The sequence below is a fragment of the Aulostomus chinensis genome, chromosome 7, assembly GCF_037954235.1.
Source record: "Aulostomus chinensis isolate RoL2024-O1b breed Wild chromosome 7, RoL_Achi_v1.0, whole genome shotgun sequence".
In the NCBI taxonomy this organism is placed as follows: Eukaryota; Metazoa; Chordata; class Actinopteri; order Syngnathiformes; family Aulostomidae; genus Aulostomus; species Aulostomus chinensis.
Genome location: NC_141326.1, coordinates 3,912,846 through 3,936,500, shown reverse-complemented (window position 1 = coordinate 3,936,500; position 23,655 = coordinate 3,912,846). Strand labels below are relative to the sequence as shown.

Below are 23,655 nucleotides of genomic sequence, written 5' to 3'. Positions count from 1 at the left end.
GCTCTTTCAAGGAGGTAAGATTTGGAGATGACATTTACTGTCATGAAACAAGTATAAAAGGGCTATAACTTTTTAATTTCATTTGTTTAAACTTGGAAATAATGGCACTACTATGGTTTATTTTACTTTTTTTTCCCACAATTTACTTTACTGAATTGCACATATGCTTCCCATTCCATCACAGCTGTGGCTAATCAAAATGCTAATGAATCAGTAAAATCAGTCTGTGGGCATGTATACAGTATATAGTACAGTTTGGACCAATGTTTGGCTGGATACGGATCACCTGGAGCTCTGACGATGTATCAAGACCCATTTTTGTGGGAGTTTGATGATGACAATTCAGCCTAAAGGTGAGTAACATCACTGGCACCAATTCGGTACATATGTACAATCAATTTAGAAAGTTCCCTTGTTTGTTCTGCCAAAGGAACAGAGGCTGAGTTACACAGTGCGTGGGGTATTAAGTATAATTTATATTCATTTTTAAATCTTAATTAGACCAGGAAGGTCTTAGTTATTTGCCTTTGATTTGTTTGCACTGATAAAAGATTCCAGATAAAATCAGGTTCAAAAAGAATCTACATTTTTTTCAGTCATTTAATGGTTGCAGCAGTTGTTTCAACATCACACGAATAATTGCTCCAAAAATGTCAACAAAAAAAAATCAGTAGACCACCAGTGGATTAAATAATTCATGTTCAACTTCGTATTGATGGCAAATGAAGCATCTCCTCAAGAAGGGAAAGGTTAACTGTAGAATCAGAGGCGACAACATAAAACAGCAGATTTGCAGCGTGAGAAGGCCGTGTCAGCACTCAGAGACCGAGCACCGGTGGATGAAGTACAGAGGTTTTTAACTCGTTACGTAACACAGACAAATGTCATGGTAGAACAATATTTGTACTCCTCTGTTACTAATCCCTTTTGGAACTTCATCTTTGTCTCAAGATTGAATCAGTCTGTGTCAGCTCACGACAAGTTGCGTCATGGTGGATGGAGATCACAAGATGCCAGATAAGACATGGATCCAGTTAAAGTAAACAGACACTTGATATTTGGGTGGAACCCCCTTTCGAGTCCATATCACACCATCAAGAGCAAACCAGCGTGGCTCAGACTGCAAAAATGTCACCAGCTGAGCGCATCTTAAAGGAGTCATGCAGTGTCTTTAGTCCTCCAAATTAGGGGACTGAGAAAGGAAATCTACTCGAGAATCCGTCAGCTCTGCCTAGTTGAAGCAGCCAGGCATTCTTGATGCAAGCAAGTGAGAGTAAAATGTGGTGACCAAATTCCTGTATGGTCTGAATTGTTTTCTTTCTTGTTCATGGCCTGAGAACAGGTGGGGGGAAAGGGTCAATTTTTGATTGTTGTAATTTTCTTTTTGGCCTGAAGAAGCTTAAGATAGCCACCTGTTAATACCATTATCGTTTCTCATTTTTGGCTGGGCATTTCTTCTTTCTTTCCTCTTCTTTCATTTAGGATGTCTTTCCACGGGTCAAGTTGTATCCCAAATGAAACTTCTTGGAAGGCAGGCAGTCCCGATGGTGGCACAGAGCAACCATGTGGACTTTAAAATTCATAACAAATCAGTCATAGGCGCTACAACTTTGCAACTTCAACCAAAATGCAGGCCATGCTGATGAGTCACGACGTTAACATCCTGCTCACATCTCTGATAACTCTCCCTGAGAGAACCTTAATGCTAATTTCCTGTCAGGCACTGCGCTGTGTGAAGCAGGCCACGTTCACACCCAACACAAAGTCAGTCTTCACCTTGCATCATTCACAGGAATTTGGGTGCTGGATTATTTATACATGTTTGTGTCATCCAAGCAAGTTTGGATGGGCAATCATTTGTCTTGAGCCAATCATAAACGAGAGTCTTCTAGTGTGCTCTCCCTCGAAAAAGGAAAGGAAATCTGATGCTGTTTTTGTGCTAATTGGTTTACATTTCACACGCCTTTCAGGCAAGGATGTAGATGTTTGGACCCACAATCCAAGGATTTTTTTTTTGGAAATGATTAGAATTTGCAGACCTAATGCTTAGCATCGTTTAGCACTGAACAGTTTCCTCTGAGCGGGCATGGCTGCTGGTGAGTGCAGAGGCTGGCTAGTTAGCTTAGCTGTCCCCGCTAACAGGAGCTCACATCCCTGACATCTCCTCACCACTACAGAGAAATTCAAGCCAGCAGTAAAACCCCAACAGGATTCATCCACATAAAGACTGAGATAAGACTTTTTCTTAGCTGCGCAACATCAGTGACCCACAGGCAGGACCTCCTGAAATCTACAGCTAGCCTCGATGTCTCTGTCGCAGTTAAACATGACAGCTCTGATGCACAAGGAACTACAACGATCAGCTTGTCCTCCACTGCCTAACAGGACGTGCGTGGATTGCACACATTGCTTCGCAACACAAACTCAGACTCCATCCTCTCCGCTGGAGAGGATAATCATGTATTCAATGAGGCTTAATGACATCGTTACAAATATTGTGTCATATGCATTCATGAAAGAAATGTACTACAAAGATATCTGTATCTGTACAGGTCAGTGATATGGTGCAGTGAGACCAACAGCAATATTGTTGCTGCCGCCAAGACAGCAAACATTTGGTAGGAAGAAAAAAATATTGATAAGTTATGTGCAGTTATGAAAAAAATATAATTATTGCACAGGATGTTTGTTTTATTTGGAGGACAAATTTCCGTTAACAACAACATATATGTCTGCTTCACACACACACACACACACACACACACACACACACACATCCCATTTTAAGGCATGTTTCACACACAAACTTCTGCTTTATTCTTCGGATCATGAGATCAAAACTGTTATTCACTCAGGTCAGAGTGACCTCTTCTGTAGCTTCAGGTTAACTGATTAACTAAACCATTACTGTCATATAATAAGACACATAACACAATAAAATATTGCACTAAAATGACAAAAAAAGGACATGAGTAACGAGAGGAATAATGCAGTGATAAATGTTATTCATCGTAGGAAGGAAACATTTCCATCGCCCTCTCACCTGCTGAAGACATGAATTTTTTTTCCATGTTTTCTTTTTTATGGTTAACCATTCAGGAAGGGATGATGCCAACAAACCAGAGAGAGTTATTCCCCCGTGAAATCTTTATTCAAAGCACACACACACACACACACACACACACACAGAGCTGATGCTGTCCAGCTCTTACTCCCTCTTGTATCAGCCTGTAAACACTTTTGCATTTCCTGGAAACAACCTGCTGACTCATCACCCCGTACGGCTTGAGACCAGAGCACATGAGCAGGTGAGATTCACCTCTTACATCCTAACACACATCAGCTTTGTTTCCATCCAGTCGTGTCGGGGCTGAACTGTTTTTTACTGCCGCTGTTAAGGTTGGCTGTGGTGTTTGGGCAACTGTCTGAACAAACTGGGATGTCCCTCCATTTGGCAGCGATTGATCTGGAACCAAGATTGTGTCTGTCACTGTGTTAAAAGAGCATCAGAAATGCAGCAAATCACCATAACTGCTGGTGTAGATGGCTGTGAAAAGCAGACATTAGGTAAGACAACCCTTTCTAACTAATGGGATGCTGACTTCATCAACAATTCTCATGTTTTTAATTTCAAAAGCTTGTATATTCTTTGTGATGCCTGGGCAGGGATACAAATGATGAACATGAGCTGGCTGTTTTCACAAACTCACCATTGGGAGACAGAAACCGATGCAAATGTCAAAATTTATTTTTTTTTGTTTTTTTCATATAAACACTCAACAATTAAACATGAATGTCCAAAGATATGTCTTCATCATTTAGACCACGGTCTCCACGCTCTCCTCCATAGGCTTGAACCCAGTGGAACGCCATGTGATTTAAAGGGAGAGTTCACGCACAATTGAAAATTCAGTCATTATCCTCTCATCCTCGCGCTGATGGAAAGTTGGGTGCCATGTTCTTACTCAGACAAAGAAGAGGGCACCAGTGACATTCTTCAAACAGCATGTGTTGCCTTTTCTTGTGAAACTCTAACCCCCTAACCCTCCAGCGGTGTCAACCAACCTTCCAATGGCTCGAGGGTGAGTAGATAACAGCTGAATTTTCATTTTGAGGTGAAAAATCCCTTCTGTCCCTTTATGCACTGATGCTGCTTTCAAGTAAAAGTAAAGATGAGCTGTTGTCTTACCTTGAAACAAGGCTCGATGTCCCTCCTCCCTTCTTTGTGGAGAGCTTGTTCTCACTGTTCCATTGGGGGTTCCAAAAACACGCAAGTTTGGTTAACTGGAGACCTCCATTTGGCCAAAGGTCTGAATGTGAATGTGAGTGGTTGTCTGTTACTATATGTGAGCCCTGAATTGGCCGGGCGACTTGTCCAGGGTGTCAGGTTGAGGAAGCAATGAAATGATCTGCTAAATTCCCTGTTGCGGCCTGAAACAGCAGTATGCCGTTATCCAGTGTTCCCACCCTGAGCATAACGACAGAGGAACATGGCCGCCATGTAAAATGTGGTCCCTGTGAAACCAGTTCTTTGTTTTTGTTCTGGTGGTGCCAGCACATGACTTTAACACACGGCACACCCCCATCACCCCATGTGAAGAGGTCATGTGACATATTTCTGTGAGATCAGTTCATCTTGACCTTGGCAGTGATCGACAGAGAACATTTAAATGCACACGTGACTTAGTAAATGGCAATTATTTAGTTCCTACCTCGATTATCCTCAGATTTTAAGTGTGCTGGTTTGTCATCCACACCAACAAAGTTGGTTTTCACCAGCCCACATATTCCTAGAAATGCCACTGAAGTGCAGCTGAAGTTTTATCTTCACTGTTAGAAAAGGCTCTGTGTGGCTGGTGGATGACCTGTGTGCGGTCAGCTAGTTGGCTGCCTCCTCTCTGCATCAACAACACTACCATCTGCGTAAGCCCACACACACCTGTGCTTTCTGGGAGGGTGCCACAGTGAGGCTAGCAAAGGCTGATTCACTGAAGCAGAGGTGGAGGACAGAGACAGGACGCTGGGCTGGACGGGAAAGGTCATTCACGCGGAGACTAATGCGCATTATCATCCTATTATTAAAATGTGTTACAAAATAGTTTTCTAAAAGTAAGAATCCTTGTAAATTTCCCCACTCTGGGACAAATAATGGTTTATTATTTTTATTCTTATTCTTGTAAATCCATCAACCAGCTGGTCAGAACACTTAAAGTAGTGATGAAGCAGCTGAGAGAGATGAAAATGCATATGAGGAAGGTTAAACCTGTGGTCCAAATTCCTCCTCACTCGGACATTTCATTCCTGTGGATGAGTCAGTAAAAGAGGGGGGACGTCTGTGCTACAGGGCACAGGGGCTGAACTCGGTGTCTCATTCTGACAAAATGAATTCAGGGAAAAGTAGGAGGGGTAAGCATTACACCTGTTGCTGGACCCACTTGGGCACAGTACGAGCTGATCCATGGATTAATGGTTATCCACATCAAAAGGTCACATCTATCCCCCAGGGCTCCCTCGCTGCAAGTGTTGGCTGAGTTTGTGTGTGTCTGCAGAATTTCTGAAGAGGCAGGCAGCTACCCTGCAGAGGAAGGCCGCACAATTCCTCTTCATTCAGCAGAATAAATCCCATACATCTGACAACATTTAACCAACCATTCTCCAGGGAGGGAAAAGATGCGTGGCGTTTGTGCTGTAATGTGCACGTGGGCATGATTTTGTTTTTAGGTTTAATCTTAACAACCTTTAACACAGAAAAGATGGCGTGACTCAATTTTACAGCACCTGATGAACTTGAGTGGAAAACTTTCCTCTGCTCAGGAAGCAGCAGGACTCCTCACAGCCGTATCATCAAAGACCAATCAAAATCATAAAAGAATGCCACAGGGATGATGCAATGTTGTAGGCCAACCAGCTGGTTAGTAGCACCCTAGGTTCCCGCAACCAAAAGCTAATGGGACTTTGATACTGGATTATTAACTCTTGCAGAGAAGAAGCAAAAAACATGTTTATTTGACTTGCATTTTTTTTAACCAAGATAATCATGACGATTGAATACTACTACTGGATTTTTTTTAAACATAAATGTAATTGTTGGAAGTACAAAGCTGACGTTATACCCCACAGACACGACTTCAACATCGCCACAGCGGGGTTGATGCTTCTTCTCATGTCGGCATGATGACATATAAAGTCCGCTACAACCTCTGTGGTCTTGATTAGCCACTCGTTAGCATTCCTGCACCACTCTTATTTATTTTTTAGGTTCCAGCAAGGAGTTGTCACTGTTTCTGGGTCGGATTAGATCACAATAAATACATTTTCAACCACTTAAGTTGATGAGAAAAACCAAAGCACCAATGTAGCTTAAATCACTGATACTGCATCTTTGATAAGTGGTGTGTGTGTGTGTGTGTGTGTGTGTGTGTGTGTGTGTGTGTGTGTGTGTGTGTGTGTGTGTGTGTGTGTGTGTGTGTGTGTGTGTTTGGCAAACCCCCAGAGATCTTGGATAAGATTTCTATCACACACTAATACACAGAGGTGAGCTGTATATAAAGCAGTGATTTAGACTTTTGCCTCCATTCAGGCAGAGGGAGCAAGGAATTAGCCCCCCTCCCCCAACATGGTTACCATGGATTGGTGTTTTACAATGACCTTGGTTCATAACACACTCAAGTGTCTGATTGCATCACCCATACACCCCAATGGGCTTGTTAGTTTGCATGGTAATTACTGTGCTACTGTTCTGAGTGACTGCAGGACACATCCAGGCTCCATCAGTATTCTCTCCCTGCTGTTGCTTTCAGCGTCGCACATTCACAAATCTGTTCTGCTGCAAATATAAATGTGACAGCACACTTGCTGGCATCAGCACATGGAGGGGCCATATTTCAGGAGAATTGGAGGAAAGTTGGAGGATCCAAAAATATTAACCTGTCTGTGTTTTCACAACATGATCAATCTTGTGCAAAGTACTCATTGACCTACAGCAGCTGTACTCACTGGCCAGTTTACTCACCAAAATAAGACTAACACAGTGTGATCCAACAGCCTTGAAATGATACTCCCATCATGAGAATTGTTGGTTTTATTTGTGTCCGCTGCTTTAACAGGGAATGAGGTTCTACATAAGCAATTACATTTGAGCACAGAATACAACAGGAAGTAGCTGTCAAAGATGGTGAACCCAAGGTTCCCATCATGAGGGGGGGTTCATTTTGGCACTGTCCCATCAGGAACATGTTTAGTTTGGTTATGGACTTCTAGTTTTGGACACTTTTGTTTGCATTGGTGAAAGTTTAGTGTGCTTGTTCATGTGTCTTGTTTGTGTTCCTTCCTCTGTTTTAGTTCACTGGTGTTCAGTTTCTGTTTTATTTTGTCAGTTCTTCCTTCCTGTGTCTTTTCTTGTCACTTCCTGTCTTCGTCTGTTTCCCTCCTTTTTGAGTGCTGCACCTGGGTCTTGTTTCGTCATTAGTCCTGGTCAGTCTCAGTCCTGCTCCTTGTGTTTCTCACCCTCTTAGTACGACACAGGCTGCTTCATGGCTGTACTCTGCCTTTGGGTCCTGCCACCACTTCCACAGGACAACTTCATTGGCATTGGTGCCAACCTCATGTTTTAACTTTATTTGATTGCTATATCGCACAAAAATTAAAAAAAAAAGAAAACATGTCAGACTTAGGGAAATCAAATGCCTGTGAGTTAAGTTGGTTTAAGTTATGTTAGGATACTAAGTGTGTGTGTGTGATACTGTTAGGATACCAGACCTATAGACTTCACATTGACAAGAACAACATGGACAGCATCTCTTCTTCCTCTCACTGCACAAAAATAAAGCCCAGATGAAGATGCTTCCATCTGTACCAGGGTACCCCTCACCTGAGTCAGTCAGGAGAAAACTCTCTTCAGCAGAGCATTTATTTTTTTCAGGTTTAAACAGACAATCTTGCTCATGCCGAGCTAGAGTCCACTATCTTATGTTGGCCTAAAATTCACAAACAGAGGTCCGCTGATGTCTCTATGAATAAAGCTATTTCCATCTGGTTGCACATACTTGGACCCTCTCACTCGCTAATGTTGCATCACTAGTGGACATCCACTGTCTTGGGAGCTTTTTAGTGTTCATCTCTCCACAAATCCTCAAGCACAGCTGTTGCTGCACCTGCTGCAACCTTCCACATTTGGTTGTTGTCCACGATCTCCATTCAGTACTAAAAAAAGGTCCATGATACTTTGGTGTTTACTCTGTATTGGTTGTTGTAGCAGGTGTACTCACAGCAGCTGAACCCTTTCAGCAACAAATACCCAATTATGCTGCAACCAGCCACCAGGGGGCAATTAAAATGTTTTAGCTTCATTGGTTTGCTGTCATTGGGTCCATCCGTTACGTGCGCTTATAATCCAGACAGGCTCAGAGGCTTCATAAAGATTGGAAGTCAGTTGATGTGACATTGTTTCTGTCGGAGCTTATAACATTTTTGCTGCAGTCTTTACAGTCTTCACCAACAGCTCAGACATCATGCTAAATACCATCAAACCTGAATAATCAACAATATACACAAAGTCATCAGAGGAGTCCACTCTCCTCTGCAAACCCAGCTGATAACACTTTTCTCTGGCCCACTGTGTCAGGCTTCAGCAGCACGAATTCATTATTCAAAAGGCGCTCCTCTCCATCCATACCAGCGCACGAGCCTTCCCAGTCATCCCCAGCATAGATTTATAATTCATTACCCAAGCCTATAAATCTTTGATTGTTGCTAGAGCACCCTGTGGGGATGTATAATTCAATGTTCTGTACCAAAAGCAAGCGTTTCACACTCAGATTCAGCCAACTTTATTGATTCCAAGAAGGGCAATTAATCTGCAGTTTATCCAGTACACAACTCCAAAACTCAGAGGAAACAAATCAACATACATGAATCAATAGGGGCCATACAGTGAGCTGCAGTAAATAGAACAAAACACACTTACAGTTCGTATGTAAATCAGCCAGATAGTGGCTGGATTGAAGTCCTGCATGCGGGGCGCGTAACGACCCCGACCTGAGGGCATTGCATTGAATTCACTGAGCAGGAATTCCATGAAAGTCAAATTACCAAAGTTATTGGGGGGGGGGGGGGGGGGGCTTATAGCTGAAATTCTTCTCGCGGTGTTATGCAACACAATCTATTTTGGAGATCAAATATCAAATCTTAATTATTGAATAGATTAAGAGAAATACGACTTCTTTCTCTCTATGCTCTAATACCTGTGACCTTCACCACAGAAGAACTCAATAAAAAGAGTTCTGCTACTCGCACAGTAGCGGTGGAGATGTTCAAAACCCAAATGCACAGTATCATGGGGTCACATGTCTGGGAAGGAGCCACTGAATTATCATGTCATGGTTTGCTTACATCACCAAAAGATCGAATGTGATCCGTGTTCCATTAATAACAATTTATGTTTCTATCAAAGCAACACTACAAATATTGCTGTCTGCTGACTCAGCAGCCCGTGAAGACTTGGCCAGTCCAAGGGTCTTTGGACAAAAAAAGTCCAAAGTGCTCAGAAGTTACAACAATTGTGCTGAAGGTGCTCCTTTGTGTGGAAGACAAATGTTGCAAAAAAAGAACAAAGGTCCACGGCAGTCTTTGGGTAAAATTATAAAAAGTTCTGATTCAGATGGCTATTTTCATACATAGTAAAAGATCATATTCTGGAAAATCTTATTTTCATTTAATATCTGTGTTTCCATTTGCTTTTGATTTTTATTATTTTCTATTTCAGAAAATACATTTTTGAAAGATTTTTATTTCTCATTTTATATCATTTTTATTTTACTTTATATCTTGTTTTTTGTTTGTTTATGTTGCATTGTTATAATTTCTTTTTTTACACATCCTCGACCTATAACAGACTTTCTGTCACCATGTAGTGGCCATTTTGTGTTTTGTTACCTGTGAGTTCACTCAGGTGTTACTCAGTGTCCTACATCTGGAAGGAGAACCTGTTCTGAGGGCTACACCCTGCTGAAGGCTCCATTTAAACATTTTTGTTTTCACAAATAAAGCTATCAAAGTACAGGCATTTCATCCTGTTGGTTGTGCTGACGAACACCGTAGACCTTCCTCTGTTCAGCAAAGTACCCTTGACTCTGAAACGCTTGTCCCCAGGTATGATCTGGCACCCTCCAAACCTGGAAACCCTGCCTCTTTCCTGGACTGCTCAACTCATAAAACAGGCTCACAAGCTGAATCAGTGGAAAGTTTATTGGCAGGCAGTGCTTATTTATGAGGCATTTGTCCGAGCTGTTTATGAGATAGTGAAGCCTTTTGACATGTCTTGTCTTCAGATGATGATCCTCTTTTTCTGTGACCAAGAAAGTTGATGGATCAAAGCGAGCCACTTCACAAATATCTGGATGAACACCTTTTCTGAGGAAAAATCCAGCCAGAGAGCTTGAGTTTTTAACTTGTTCTTGTTCCAGGCTGCAACTTCTATAGATATACACAAAATTATGATCGTGGTTGACAGGCAAAGATTATAACCCTAACCCTGTTAAGGGTGGTGGGGGGTGGAGCCTAACCCAGCAGCCTTCAGGTGAGAGGCGGGGTTCACCCTGGACAGGTCACCAGTCCATGGCAGGGCCAACACATATAGACAGACAACCATTGGCTCTCCCAGCCACGCCTACGGTCAATTTAGAGTCTGGATTAACCTGGTCCCCTCTCGATGTCTTTGGACTGTGGGAGGAAGCTGGAGTACCAGAGAGAACCCACACAGGCACAGGGAGAACATGCAGACTCACACAGAAAGATCCGTGCTCAAGCCACGGTTTGAACGCGGAACCTTCTTGCTGTGAGGTGACAGTGCTGACCACTGCTCTGTGTCAGCATCCTCATGCAGCAGTGCTGAGATTTGCATCATTGTCTACATGTATCTGCATGCGTGGATTTGATGGCATGTATTAGTAACCTGAATTGAACAGCCCCTTGTAAACATTCTTTGAAGAGAACGTGTCCAGTCGGAGCACCTTGCCGGCTTTGCTCTGTGACACATTCTCACACTCTAATCATCAAAGCTGTTTCTGAGTCTGTTATTCATATCCAACTCATGCATCTGCCTGTGACGCAGGTGACATGTAAGCGCGGCGGTTCTTAACACTTATGAAACGGCGCTCTGAGCTCCCCGCCATGGGGACTTGTTCCTCACAGCATGTGCTGTCCATTATCTGAGCCTCTAGCTTGATCTCCTCACATGCTGTGTGTGCGTGAACAATCTCACGGTGTGTTGTTTCAACGGCAGCAGTTGCCAGTGGGATTTCTTCTGCACTACCACACTTGTATGGAAATAAGTGCGAATTTTGAGTGTGACTTAATGTTGTGTCAAACTGTGACAGTTTCTAGCTGAATACACTCACCGAAGACTTGTTTAAACCACACCTACAAATTCTGACTTGTACAAAGGCCTTTTCCTACACCACCATTTGCCAATCAGGCTTTGGATGTCTTCCCATGTCAAAGAAGCCCTAATGAAAGTTTTACTAAGAACAAGAGGCCTCATCTATCCATCCATTTTCTATACCATTTATCCGTTCAGGGTTGCAGGGGGGCTGGAGCCTATCTCAGCTGACGCTGGGCGAGAAGCGGGGTTCGCCAGTCTGTCACAGGGCCGTCAGGAGCAATAGGGGGCACAGTATCTTGCTCAGGGATTTAACAACATGGTCACCTGGTGAAGTGAGGATCGAACCAGTAACCTTGAACCTTGGATTGCTAGACAGCCATTCTACTTCAGAGCCACACCAAACAAGGGGCCTCATTTATGAAATGTTCCAACACACCAATTTGTTCTTTAAAATTGTATGACGTTTTAGCGCTCAGTTTAGCCTCTCAGGAAGCAAAGTTGCTCCTGGATCCCAATGTCCTCGTGTAACTGTCAGTCACGCTGGTTGGTGCAATCGTGAAAGTTACAGGTAGACAACAGTTTGGAGAAGCAAGGAGTTACAGATGAACATCAGGCTTAGCTTCCTGTCTGTGGGACTGTCAGGACTCTAGTCGTAAGAATCTGTGTGTGAAAACAATTAATCAACATTCTCTTGCCCTTCCCACACCAACCAGCAGGAGAAATCTTTTGAGCCTAATCTAGATCACCGTTAGACCTTATGGCTCAGTTGTGGCACTGATGCCGGCCATACTGGGGCCAAGTATACATGACAGGGTGCAAACACACAGGAAGAGACAATGGAACGTCATAATAAATTGATTCTAATTTCAGAAATATGCTTATCTGAAATCTGGGTGATGAGATTAAGGAAACATCCAATGGGAAAAAAAAACAACAAAAAAACAAGTACAACAACCAGAAGCCAAATGTCCATTGCCAGACATTTTGATATGTAAAAGTTTGAGCTATGAGGACCCCCGTGGTTCACGGGGCTTGAGGCGGTGAAGTCTCTCGACAGGCTGAGGAGCCCCATATCAACTTGGAATCAGCCATAGTCTGAATGTTCTCTGATGTCATACAACTGGACTCATTCTTTGCAGAATTTTTTGATGCAGTTTTTTCACCGCGGTCACGGAGAGGGCCAGGCGACCTCTGGATGTCAGAGACCAGAGGGTTTTGTGATGTCACACAACAACTCATTGCCACTCGAACGCTAATGATATTTGGAATGCACTGCCATCAGTCAGTGGCTCTTCTCTGCAGCAGCACACGCGAGCACCAGCAGCGGCTGGGACCACGAACCGCCGCCCTACAGTGCACATCCTTCTGCATATCTGTGATACATGAGCACACTCAGCTTCATCATCACAACATCTCAAGGCTTTTTTTTTTTCCCTTTTCTTTTTCTTTTTTTTGTATTTGTACTTGTTGGTGTGAGAAGCCTTAAACTGCCTATTAAAAATCCTTTGACAGGGTTGGAATTCCAAACTGGGCAGCAGGTGATTTCCAACCAACTCAGAAAAGCTAAAGTTAGCTTTTTAATATCTAACAGTGACAGTTTGCTTTTCAGCAGGCAGAAACAGACAGGAGTTAAAAACCAACTGTTCTAAAATTATTGAGTTTTAAAAGATGAATCTGTCACTGTTGTGGTGACCTGCAACATTCAAACGCGAAGGAGAATGACAGACAGCGCATTACAGGAGGTGACAAGGAAGGTGACGTATTTTTATTTGGTACATTTAGAACAATTTAGATAAAATCCCAGGAGAAATGTCAGAATTTGTTTTTGCACTGATTTGAGGTTGGTGTGTTTCTGTCAAACTTGGATTATTAATTATATCGTAATGATATTTAGTGAAATAGTTTATTGGAAGTTTTCAGGAGTTAAACAAATACATGATTCTCTGTGGGGAGGTTGTTTATCTTGTTTTTTTCACCATTTGTTTACTTTTTGAAGGTGATATGGATCTGTAGATTTTAATCTCTATACTTAAATTGTTAAAATACCAAAGAAGGAGAATTATGGTGTGTGAGATAAGACTGCATTTCATTCAAATGCGCTCTCTGTTACATTAACCACAAAAAAAGCTTTAAAAACATTGCTGTGCGTGTGTTATTGGTTTTTAGCTCGATGAGGACGCCACACAAAAGGTCAACAACAGCCCGTTGCAGTGGGCTGCTTGTGTCATGTGCGCATGAGTTAGGTGCAAATTCAGCCGAGAGTCTCAGATAATGAAACACGTCATCAACAGCCTTACATGGTAACTTCAGCAGACATCTCATATGGCCAGGCTTTGCAGCTCAGTGAGCTCAGAGAACCACATGACTTCTCTCAGTTGTTCTTTAAGTTGTTTTTTTTTAATTGATGTGGTGTTATGTTATATACATACTATATAATTATGTCATTCATGTTCCATTAATATGTTAAAAAATAATTTTCCTTTAAGTTTATGTGTGTTTTTCTTATATTTTTAATGAATGCACCTTTTAGAAAATGTTTTTCCTTTGACATGGAACCAGATATTTTTACTGCACTTATCTTGAATTTCAACATAAAACCTTAATGTCCTTTAAAATGTCACAAAAGTTAAGCAGTCAATTTTGAATTTCCGAGTATTTAAATGAGCGCCAGATAAAGGGTTAACAGGATTTCAACTCTCTGCTGCCATTAAATTCTGTCCCCTGTGCTAGCTGTCATTTATTATCCATCTTTGACCCTTGCACCCTTTAACCTGTGTGTGTGTGTTTGTGTTTGTGTGTGTGTGTGTGTGTGTGTGTGTGTGTGTGTGTGTGTGTGTGTGTGTGTGTGTGTGTGTGTGTGTGCCACTTTCACAACTGGTACATGTGATGATGAAAGCTATTGCCATCAGATTATGAAAGCTGACCAGAAAGAGCATAGTGGATTCAGTTTGACCACAACAGAAGAAATCGATTTAACAGTAATATTAGTACATATTTGGGAGTCATGATCCAGCCTGGGCTCCAGAACTGTAACTGCAATCATACAGGAGGTGAGTAATCTCCAGCACTGGAATGCATGACAATCATGTGCTAAAATGCTTTTACAGTAATTGTTTGTATGTCGTATGTATTTATTTAAATGGGAATTTGGTTAACCCCCCCCCCCCTCCATTCTAATCTGCTTGTGCTGACAAAAAGGGGACAAATGCCATATTAGCTGAAGTTTGACTTTCTGTCATGAGTCATTTATTCTGCTTCCATAAGTATAGTTTGAAAAATGAGGTTGGGGGAAACATAGAGTTCCAATACCAGAGAATTTTAACCCCCTTAGATGGATGGTTGAGTCACAAATCTCCCTGGCCGAGCATCAGAAAGGGTCAGGGAACGGTCAGTGTCCTCTGCCATTCTCATGAATGAAGTTTTGTGACCTGCTGGATGTTGCAGTTGTTCTACTAGCATTGTAATGATTAGCCAAAGTGTAGCAAAACAACTCTGATTTAAATGAACTATAACCTAGTAGATTCATGGTACTGTCCTGTTAAGATGAACAATGTACCGTTACACTTTAGCAGGGATGAGGGTTTTCTTTTTAGGTTACTCTGCAGGTTAACGTCTCCATGATTTCCCTTTAATAAAAAGCCAATGGTTTTTTTTAATCATTTTGATAAATTAGTTAAGAGTAAATTATGTAATAAAGAAGACTTCCATTTTGTTCAGCAAGTTCATCTTCTCACTTTTTTTTTTTAATTTTTGAAGGGTAAATGCAATTGTCGGGAGTAAATGATCTCAATGCTAAGAACAAACTACACCACTTGAAATTCACAAGTGTGGTATTGACTGACGCATTCATGCCAAACAGAAAAATGTTCAACCGCTTACTTCCAGGTTTTAGGACTCATTTCTTGTGATCATGCCTTTATAAAGACCTGCTACTTTTTTTAGGGACAGAACTTCCCTCAATGTTTGTTTTTTTTTTAAACTTAATCTTTGGGATTTACTCTTGAGTTTGATTTTACTCTGGGAGCATAAGGTCAGGGCCCTGCACGCGACAGCAACATCAACCTGGAGTTAGTTTTGGGTGGTGGGAGTAGGGGATTAGGGTGCTCTCAACCCTCTGATGAGAAATAAATTGTGGCTAAACTAATAAATCCATGGAAGCTGAAGCCTCTCTTCATGTAGAGGTTTGCAGTTATGTTCTCAATAGCAAACAACAGAAGTATAAGCAACCATTCGAAGTTTAAGTCTTTGTTTGTGAACCTTTTTTGTGTCACGTATTAAAGAATAACCTCCTGTGTCCCCCCGTCAGTCCTCTGAGTGTTTCAGGAACCAGGCATTTCATCATGGACTCCTCAGTGAAGGCACTCAAGTCCAAGGCTGCAGTAACAGCGGGCGCAGCCCCAGATGGAGGCTATGCCTGGTTTGTCTTGCTCTCTTGCTTCCTGGTCTTTGGTTTAACCTTCGGGGTCATCAAGGCTTTTGGTGTTTTTTATGTTGAGATACACCAGTACTTTGAAACCACGGCAACGGGAACCTCCTGGATCACCTCTATTGCCGTGGCTATGATCCATGTTGCGGGTGAGTATCACAACTCTTCTCTTCCAAGAATGGAAACGTTGCAATATTCTGTTTTCATTTGGGAAGTGATTTAAGGACATTGAAGGACATCTAGATTTTGGATAACTCTCAGCCGCTGTAGTGTTTCTTTGTTTTGTTTCCATGTCTTTACAAATCATTCACCTTTTTTGCTCTTATAGGAATATCTCAAATTAAAAACTGTTAAATGAGACATTATATTGTGCTGAATTCATTTCCTACCTCATATAACAAAAACCAGCATGAAAATCAGCAATCTGACAGAAAATATGTGGAGTGACCTCAATCTCTTAACAGCATATTAGCGGGGGTGGCAGGTAAGTGAAGAAACGCTGTTAGAAATCCATTAAGGTCCTTTTTCATGGCGTTAGTAGGTCACATGACACGCAGTAGTTACTTTAAAAGAAATACAAAATACTAATGTCCACATTCCTGTTTATAATACTATGTTAGCCTCTTTTTACACCTGAATCTCCCTAGAATTGAACTGTATCCACACATTATTTTCAAGCAATGCCAAAAACATCATTCCTCTGCCTCAAAGCTGTTAGAAGCACTAAAATGATTAACTGACTTCCCTACATCACTCTTCCTGTGGCACTGGCACAGAATTCTGTTTCTATGAGATCAGGTTGCTTTTGCTGACTTTAAACCGCTAAATGACAAATTATATCTTGAGTTGAATCTTATATTTCCCTTTAATTTAACGTGAAAGCACGACTGAAAGTAGCCTTCGATATGATTATTATTGATCTCCAAAATTTTGAGTCTCTGTTTAAATTAAATTATTGTCCTCAAATACCTCCTGTAGAGGGAGCCACTGGGATTGATTCAAACACTTGATAGAACTACGAACGCGCTAAAGAGACTGACGCTATGAAGTGATTCTCCCTGCAGCTCCGCTAGCCTCAGCTCTGAGTACACGCTACAGCCATCGCTCCGTGGTGATAACGGGGGGGCTGATGTGCAGTTTGGGAGTGGCGACTGGGGCTTTTGCTCGTAACCTGACGGAACTGTACTTAACAGTCGGATTACTAAATGGTGAGAAGTCTGATGCAAACACACAAATATACATGCAAAACTAAATACACCCCCACAGTTCTGTATGTTCTTCATGGTCTTCCTCGCCGTAGGGTTTGGCTACTCCCTGACCTGGACTCCCACAGTGACCATGCTGGGCTTGTACTTTCAGAGGAGGCGACCGGTGGCCAATGCTCTGGCCAGTGCTGGAGAGTGCATCTTTACCTTTGTTCTCACACCCCTGTTCCAGCTGTTGATTGACAGCTTCTCCTGGAGAGGTGCTATGATGATCTTGGGGGGTCTGCAGCTCAATCTGTGTGTGTGTGGGATGCTGCTAAGGCCCCTAAAAGCCACTGGGGATGTGAGTTTTCTCAGTGAGGCTGAAGCAGAGATGGGGAGCCTATCAGTGGAATTGCTGAAGAAGGAGGACTTGGATCAGGGACAACCAAGCAGTCTTGGGCCGGAAGAACCAGGACTATCTGAGGAGGCTGTTCAGGGGACAGTCTCTGCATGTCATGAAGACGGTCAAATTCCTGACACCGAGGAGCCACCTAGTTTGACAGACACTGTACGGGACTGCAGAGCTGAGAGGGTTGAAGTGAGGTCCAAGATTCTTCACTATGTAGATTATACCCTCCTCACCAATGCAAAGTTTATGGTCTACTCAATGTTTGGAGTTTTTGCTGCGCTGGGTTTCTTCGCCCCAGCACTGTTCCTGGTGCCATATGCTCGCAGTCGAGGGATGGAGGAGTATCAAGCTGCTGCACTCATGTCCATCTCTGCGGTGCTGGATCTGTTTGGGAGGGTCTTCTTTGGCTGGGTGGCAAATTTAAGACTGGTGGAGACGGTACATTTAGTTTTATATTTCATTCATACAATGACATAATGAAGTAAGACAATAATGCACTGCAAAGTTTCACTGACTGCAGACTGTTGTGCAGATTGTTTCCTACATGTGATGACTGAGAACGGTTTAGCATTTTGATGAATTCTTTCTTGCTATTAAAACCCTCTTAAAGTGAATAGGAGGATAGAGTAGCATGCAGCCAGAGAGCTTAGCATAGCACAAAACTGGGGCAAAGGGAAACAACCACCATACCAGATGACATAATTTAGTGTCAGAAAAGATTTTTTTGTCTTTTGATCTCATGCATGATCTCTTCTCCCTCCTTCGCATACAAACAGCCTCCTCAGAGATTTTACCACACGGTCGCATCACCTATTCTAGTTTCAGTGCATCTCCCTAGCTCGCAAAAATGTAAATATTTTAGGTTGGATGCACATATGCGTCACTTAGTAAAGCACATACTGCAAAATAAACGACTTCATGTAGCATTTAACTCAGAAATCTACTGAAATTACAACAAAAGTTGTTTAAATGGCAAAGTTGGTATTTGTCTAATTCTCCATTGTTGAAGTACATGTGATCATCACTTTTTGAAAATTTGACACCAATTTTTACTCCTGCATTGAACTGACATGCATAACCACCAACCAACACTCTATAGCGGAGCGCAACATGTACCTCCAAAGAACTGTACCTGCATGTTGCAGTACTGCGGACCCCTGAGAGCCTTTACCACTCTGTTTCGTAGCTTCATGTTCTTTTCCCCACCAGCTTCTCTTCAGGTCTGATCTCTTTTCTGCAGTATATTTATTTCAGTAAAGCTTGAAATCTTAATTATCTTGTCTTGTCTTCTCTTATATATGACTCTGGTCCCACCAGGTGCAGCAGCTAACAGCCACCGTGATTTTGCTGGGCGCAGTGTTACTCCTCTTCCCACTGGCCTCCTCCTTCTTGGAGGTTGCTGCCTTCAGCGCAGCGTATGGCCTGGTGTACGGTGCAACCGTCGCCATCCATATCACCGTGCTGGCAGAAATTGTGGGCGTACACGGGCTTGGAAGTGCCCTGGGGTTTTTCATGGTCATACGCAGCAGCGGAGGCCTGCTTGGTCCGCCCATTGCTGGTGAGTGAAAGAGAGGGCTGCTGTGTGCCGACTGCATTTAATTTTTATGTTATTTCTGTAAAATTCCCCGGGATCCTTCCCCCCCATGCAACTGGCTGCATTGAACTAGCAGCGGCACCGAATAGTTAAGAGCTGCATGTGTTGGATGTTAATGTTCCTGTTAGCAGAGCCTCAGAAAAACTAAAGTCACTACCTCAAGGTGACCGTGTCATTCATTCTCTGGGTTCGCCTCTCCACCAGCATATTGAATCTCTCACACTCATACATGGTCCTGCAATATTACCGCTGCCCAGTGATCCTCTTCATCTGCAATGAGATTTTGAATGACTTCCATCTTGCTGATGGTCCACCTCCATGGAATGCTTGGCAAAAATGTATAATATCATAACGCTTTATGGTTATGTTAATTTCATGGACTGTTGCTTTGCAGAGATTTTTTTTATCCTGTGACATGGAGATTTCCCCCCTGATTTTCTATTGTGTTACTTCAGACGTTCCTCTACATTTACATACTGTGTCCTACAAAACATGGTCACATGATAGCAGGCTCATAGACAATCTTATAGTGGTCAAAAACTGCTTATTCAAACCTACAACAGCTGGTGCTTTAGCTAATGAAGAGAAATACATTTCATTATTCACTCTAAAGTTGATATGGTGGCATTGTAGCAAAATACTGCTTTTATATATCACATTAAGCAGATATGGTATAACATTAGCATTCATTTTGGGTCGGATTAATGCTAAGTGTCCTTTTGGTTCTGGTTTGGTCTATGAAAAGTCTTGAGCAAAGTATCTGTACAGCAGCAGTTTGCTGCCTTTGCCTCTGTTTGTTGTTTGACTGTCATTGTGGCTAAAACCTTGCAGCAGTGAAACAAAGTGGATGTAAATGCAAGTATGTTTTTACAGCTAGCTGAGGTGAAACACGACACAGAGTCATTTGATTTCTAAAAGATGTCAGAGGGAACAGAGTTGAACATCTGCCAGGAGTGGTGACAAGAGAGAGCCCATTGAAAAAGATCCCAAATTATTTTTGCTAATATTTTCTATTCTAATCAAAAGATTTATTTGAACTCTGTTAATGAAGTCAAACCAGACAGGAGTCCTACAGTTAAATATACTAAAATTTCCCTTTACCACTATAACCTAATTTTAATGGTTAATTTGCCAAACTGATATTCTAAAAGATAAAGATATAATTATGATAACTATAGGAATAATTATTATAATTATATTATTGATAGGGTGGCACGGTGGCCAGTACTGTCGCCTCACAGCAAGAAGGTTCTGGGTTTGAGCCCCGGCTGCAGCACGGGGTCTTTCTGGGTGAGTCTCCATGTTCTCCCTGTTCCTGCTGGGTTCTCTCTGGTACTCCAGCTTCCTCCACAGTCCAAAGACATCAAGAGGGGACCAGGTTAATCCAGACTCTAAATTGACCGTACCAGTACCAGTGAGAACCCACACAGGAACAGGGAGAACATGGAGACTCACACAGAAAGACCCTGTGCTCCAGCCGGGGCTCCACCCACAACCTTCTTGCTGGGGGGCCACAGTGCTGACCACTGCACCACCGTGCCACCTCTATAATCATTTTTATAAGGGCCTGAGCCTGAAGGTACTTCAGGCGAAGACCCTATTATGTTTGTTATTATTATTATTATTATTATTATTATTACTACAACTACTACTACTACTACTACTACTACTAAAACTACTACTACTAAATACTTCAAATGTCTGTCATTTTTAGATAGATGTTCTTTGTTTCAAAAAATTAGCTTCAATTTGGAAGTATGTCATGACCCATTAGAGGAGGTTTACGGCACGCTCCTGGGCCAGAGGTTGGAAAACATTGTTTGGGACCAACACTGTTAAAACTTGTTTCAAAACTGAGGGGTTGGTAGATGCTTAGCTGCATTTATCTTGGACAGACCCATTAAATCAAGTAAGAGTATTCAATTCAACTGAGCATCTTACATATGTACAGTAGCTGGTGTGATAGCAGATTATGTAATCCCAAATTAATCTACTGGGATTTATAGTTGTCTGCAATGAGCCAGAGATAACCAGTTGTATGGGTGCTACAATGTAGCTGCAGTTTTGAAATTATAGACATCCAGTGCAGACTTTGGTGTGATACTGGCTGGAATCATGAATTGATTGATTATTTGAAACGTACTCACCACTCATTCCTACTATGGAAGGATAGGTAAAAGAAACCAATCTCATTTACATCATCTCTAATTAAATCTTAGATGTTGTAAATTTCCTCACTGGCAGATTAAATTGGGTGAATTAAGAAAAGTGACCATCGATGGACTGTAGGTGTTTTTGCATTCCGCCAGTTCATCCACTATAAATTCATATTCATTTTTCAGAGTGCATTTTCTCAAGGACTTGAAGGCATCTTCAGTCTTTCTGCTGTTTTGTTTTCAAATAAATTGGTATATTAATTACATCGGCTGCACGGTGGTGCAGTGGTCAGCACTGTGGCCTCACAGCAAGAAGGTTCCAGGTTCGAGTCCCAGCTCCAGCACGGGGTCTTTCTGTGTGGAGTCTGCATGTTCTCCCTGTTCCTGCGTGGGTTCTCTCTGGTACTCCAGCTTCCTCCCACCATCCAAAGACATCAATTAGGGGACGAGGCTGATTGATACTCTAAATTGACCGTAGGTGTGAATGTGAGTGTGAATGGTTGTTCGTCTCTGTGTGTTTGCCCTGCAATGGACTGGTGACCTGTCCAGGGTGAACCCTGCCTCTCGCCCGTAGATGCTGGGATAGGCTCCAGCCCCCCCGCGACCCTTACTAGTAAGGAATGAGACGACGATGGACGATGGATGGATTAATTACATCATGTAGTTCCCCTTGTCAGCTATGAATCTAAAGAAGCTGCTGAAGTCCTCCTGCGGCTCTCAGTCAGAAGACGAAAACGTTGTCCTGTTCTGTCCTGTGCAAACCGTCAGCCCTACCCCCCACAGCACCGACCTACAAACCAGCAAGCATTTCAGCTTGATCACTGAGGTTATGACCCATTTTTACTCTCATCTCTAAATAATAGCAGTATACACGGTTTGACAGAGCTTAGCACTGACATCCAGGCACTGCAGGTCCTGCCAGGGAGTGTCTCAGAGGGCGTCCAGCAATAAATCAGCTGGGAAAACCTCCCCCCCTCCCCCCCAAAAAAAACCCACACATTTAAGTAACCATTGTTTGGATTGTTCATTTGATGCTTTGTAGTGATTTCAGGGAGGAGTTTCCTTTTGGTATTATACATTTTTAATGTAATGACAGATGTAGAAAAAGTCTAGAGAACAGATTTGTTCCTCCTCAGAACCTTTGCTCTTGATAATCTCTTTCCTAATTTGGATTAACGCGATATCACTACTTATAAATGTTCAATTAAAGATACGACTTTAGGCTGAAATTGACCTCAAATCAAGTGCTAATTAAAGTGAAGTAGATACAAATATAGCCTGCGGTGTGCTATTTATAACTGCACATGCTCCCTCTGACACGCAGGCTATTTCTTACTTATCTACTGTACAGTTCAGCACTTCCTCTACTTTGAAGACCAAATATTTGATGCATGTTTAGGATGCATCAAAGCATTCTAATTATGTCCCGTTCACAGGAGGGAGGTGCTGGCATCACCGCCTGAAGATAATATTCATCTTCTTGCAGTCCTGTGTGCCTCAGTCTTCCTTCATATCTGAGTGTCAGACATTGATTGCAGATGGGACGTGCGGGGTTGTTTTGGCTGCGCTGCTGCGTTACACCCAGGAAATCAACTGCTTCCTTGATGCTGTCATTGCTTTCACCTTTTAGGTTTCTTCATTGACAAGATGAGTGATTACGGGACGAGTTTCATCATGGCAGGTGTGGCTCTCATCGTCTCTGCTCTTTTCCTGCTGCTGCTCCTTCAGATGAACCGCAGGGGTCGGAGGTCAACCACCCAGATGCAGAGCTGAAGCCAAAGAGTCAGAGATGGAATGAGTGAGAGGAAATCTCATGTGCACAGTAAAGTCAAAGTGAAGCAGGGTGCAAGAGCAGTGACGTTCAGACACGTACAGTAACTAGCATTTAAGCATTCTGAGTCACACTTGCAGGTAAACATGTGGATTGTGATTTTCACATTGTGCAAAGTTGGCCTAGTGGAAATGAGGTGTTAATGCCTTTTCTAAGCAGCTGGTCAGTCCTGTGTGTCATCACTATTGACCTGCTCCACGTACAAAGTGTTCATCTAAGATTGAACTTCTTTTCTGGAACACAAAATATTATATTAGCCCCATTTGTTTAAAAAAAAATGTATGGCGCATTACTGCAAGTGTCATCAAGCCAATGAAACCTGTGCAAAATACACTCTGTTAGAAGGTACTAGAGCTCCGAATTGTGAGAAATTCTGCACATCTTTACACAGCAGCACCATTTAAAAACAGACCATTTGAAAAATTTTGTTTGTGATCTTAAATCTGCTATAAAATGTGACTGAGCATCAAAGAAGTAACCTAAGAGAGAAGACCAGCATCAAGACTGTGATCAAAGGGCTTCTGGGCTTTTTCAATGTGGGCATCTGAGTGTCAGGCCTGTGTACAAAAGAGGGGTGTAGCAAATACTCCTTTAAAACACTTCAGATTCTATCGAATCAACTAAGAATCCTCTGACATCAGTCAGAGATCATTGTTTTTGTCCTTTGTGGGT

The 23,655-nt window shown here is 42.3% G+C and overlaps 1 protein-coding gene across 1 annotated transcript; it reads left to right on the top strand.

Moving 5' to 3' along the window:
• The first annotated feature begins 3,278 nt into the window (after positions 1–3,278).
• LOC147258245 (monocarboxylate transporter 13) lies at positions 3,279–23,029 on the top strand. The gene is made up of 8 exons (XM_086207660.1): positions 3,279–3,567; positions 3,851–4,082; positions 14,277–14,430; positions 15,687–15,955; positions 16,871–17,014; positions 17,107–17,750; positions 18,726–18,960; positions 22,783–23,029. The coding sequence occupies exons 4-8, from the start codon at positions 15,721–15,723 to the stop codon at positions 22,923–22,925; spliced, it is 1,401 nt and encodes a 466-aa protein (XP_086063786.1). The 5' UTR covers positions 3,279–3,567; positions 3,851–4,082; positions 14,277–14,430; positions 15,687–15,720; the 3' UTR covers positions 22,926–23,029.
• Positions 23,030–23,655: the final 626 nt, after the last annotated feature.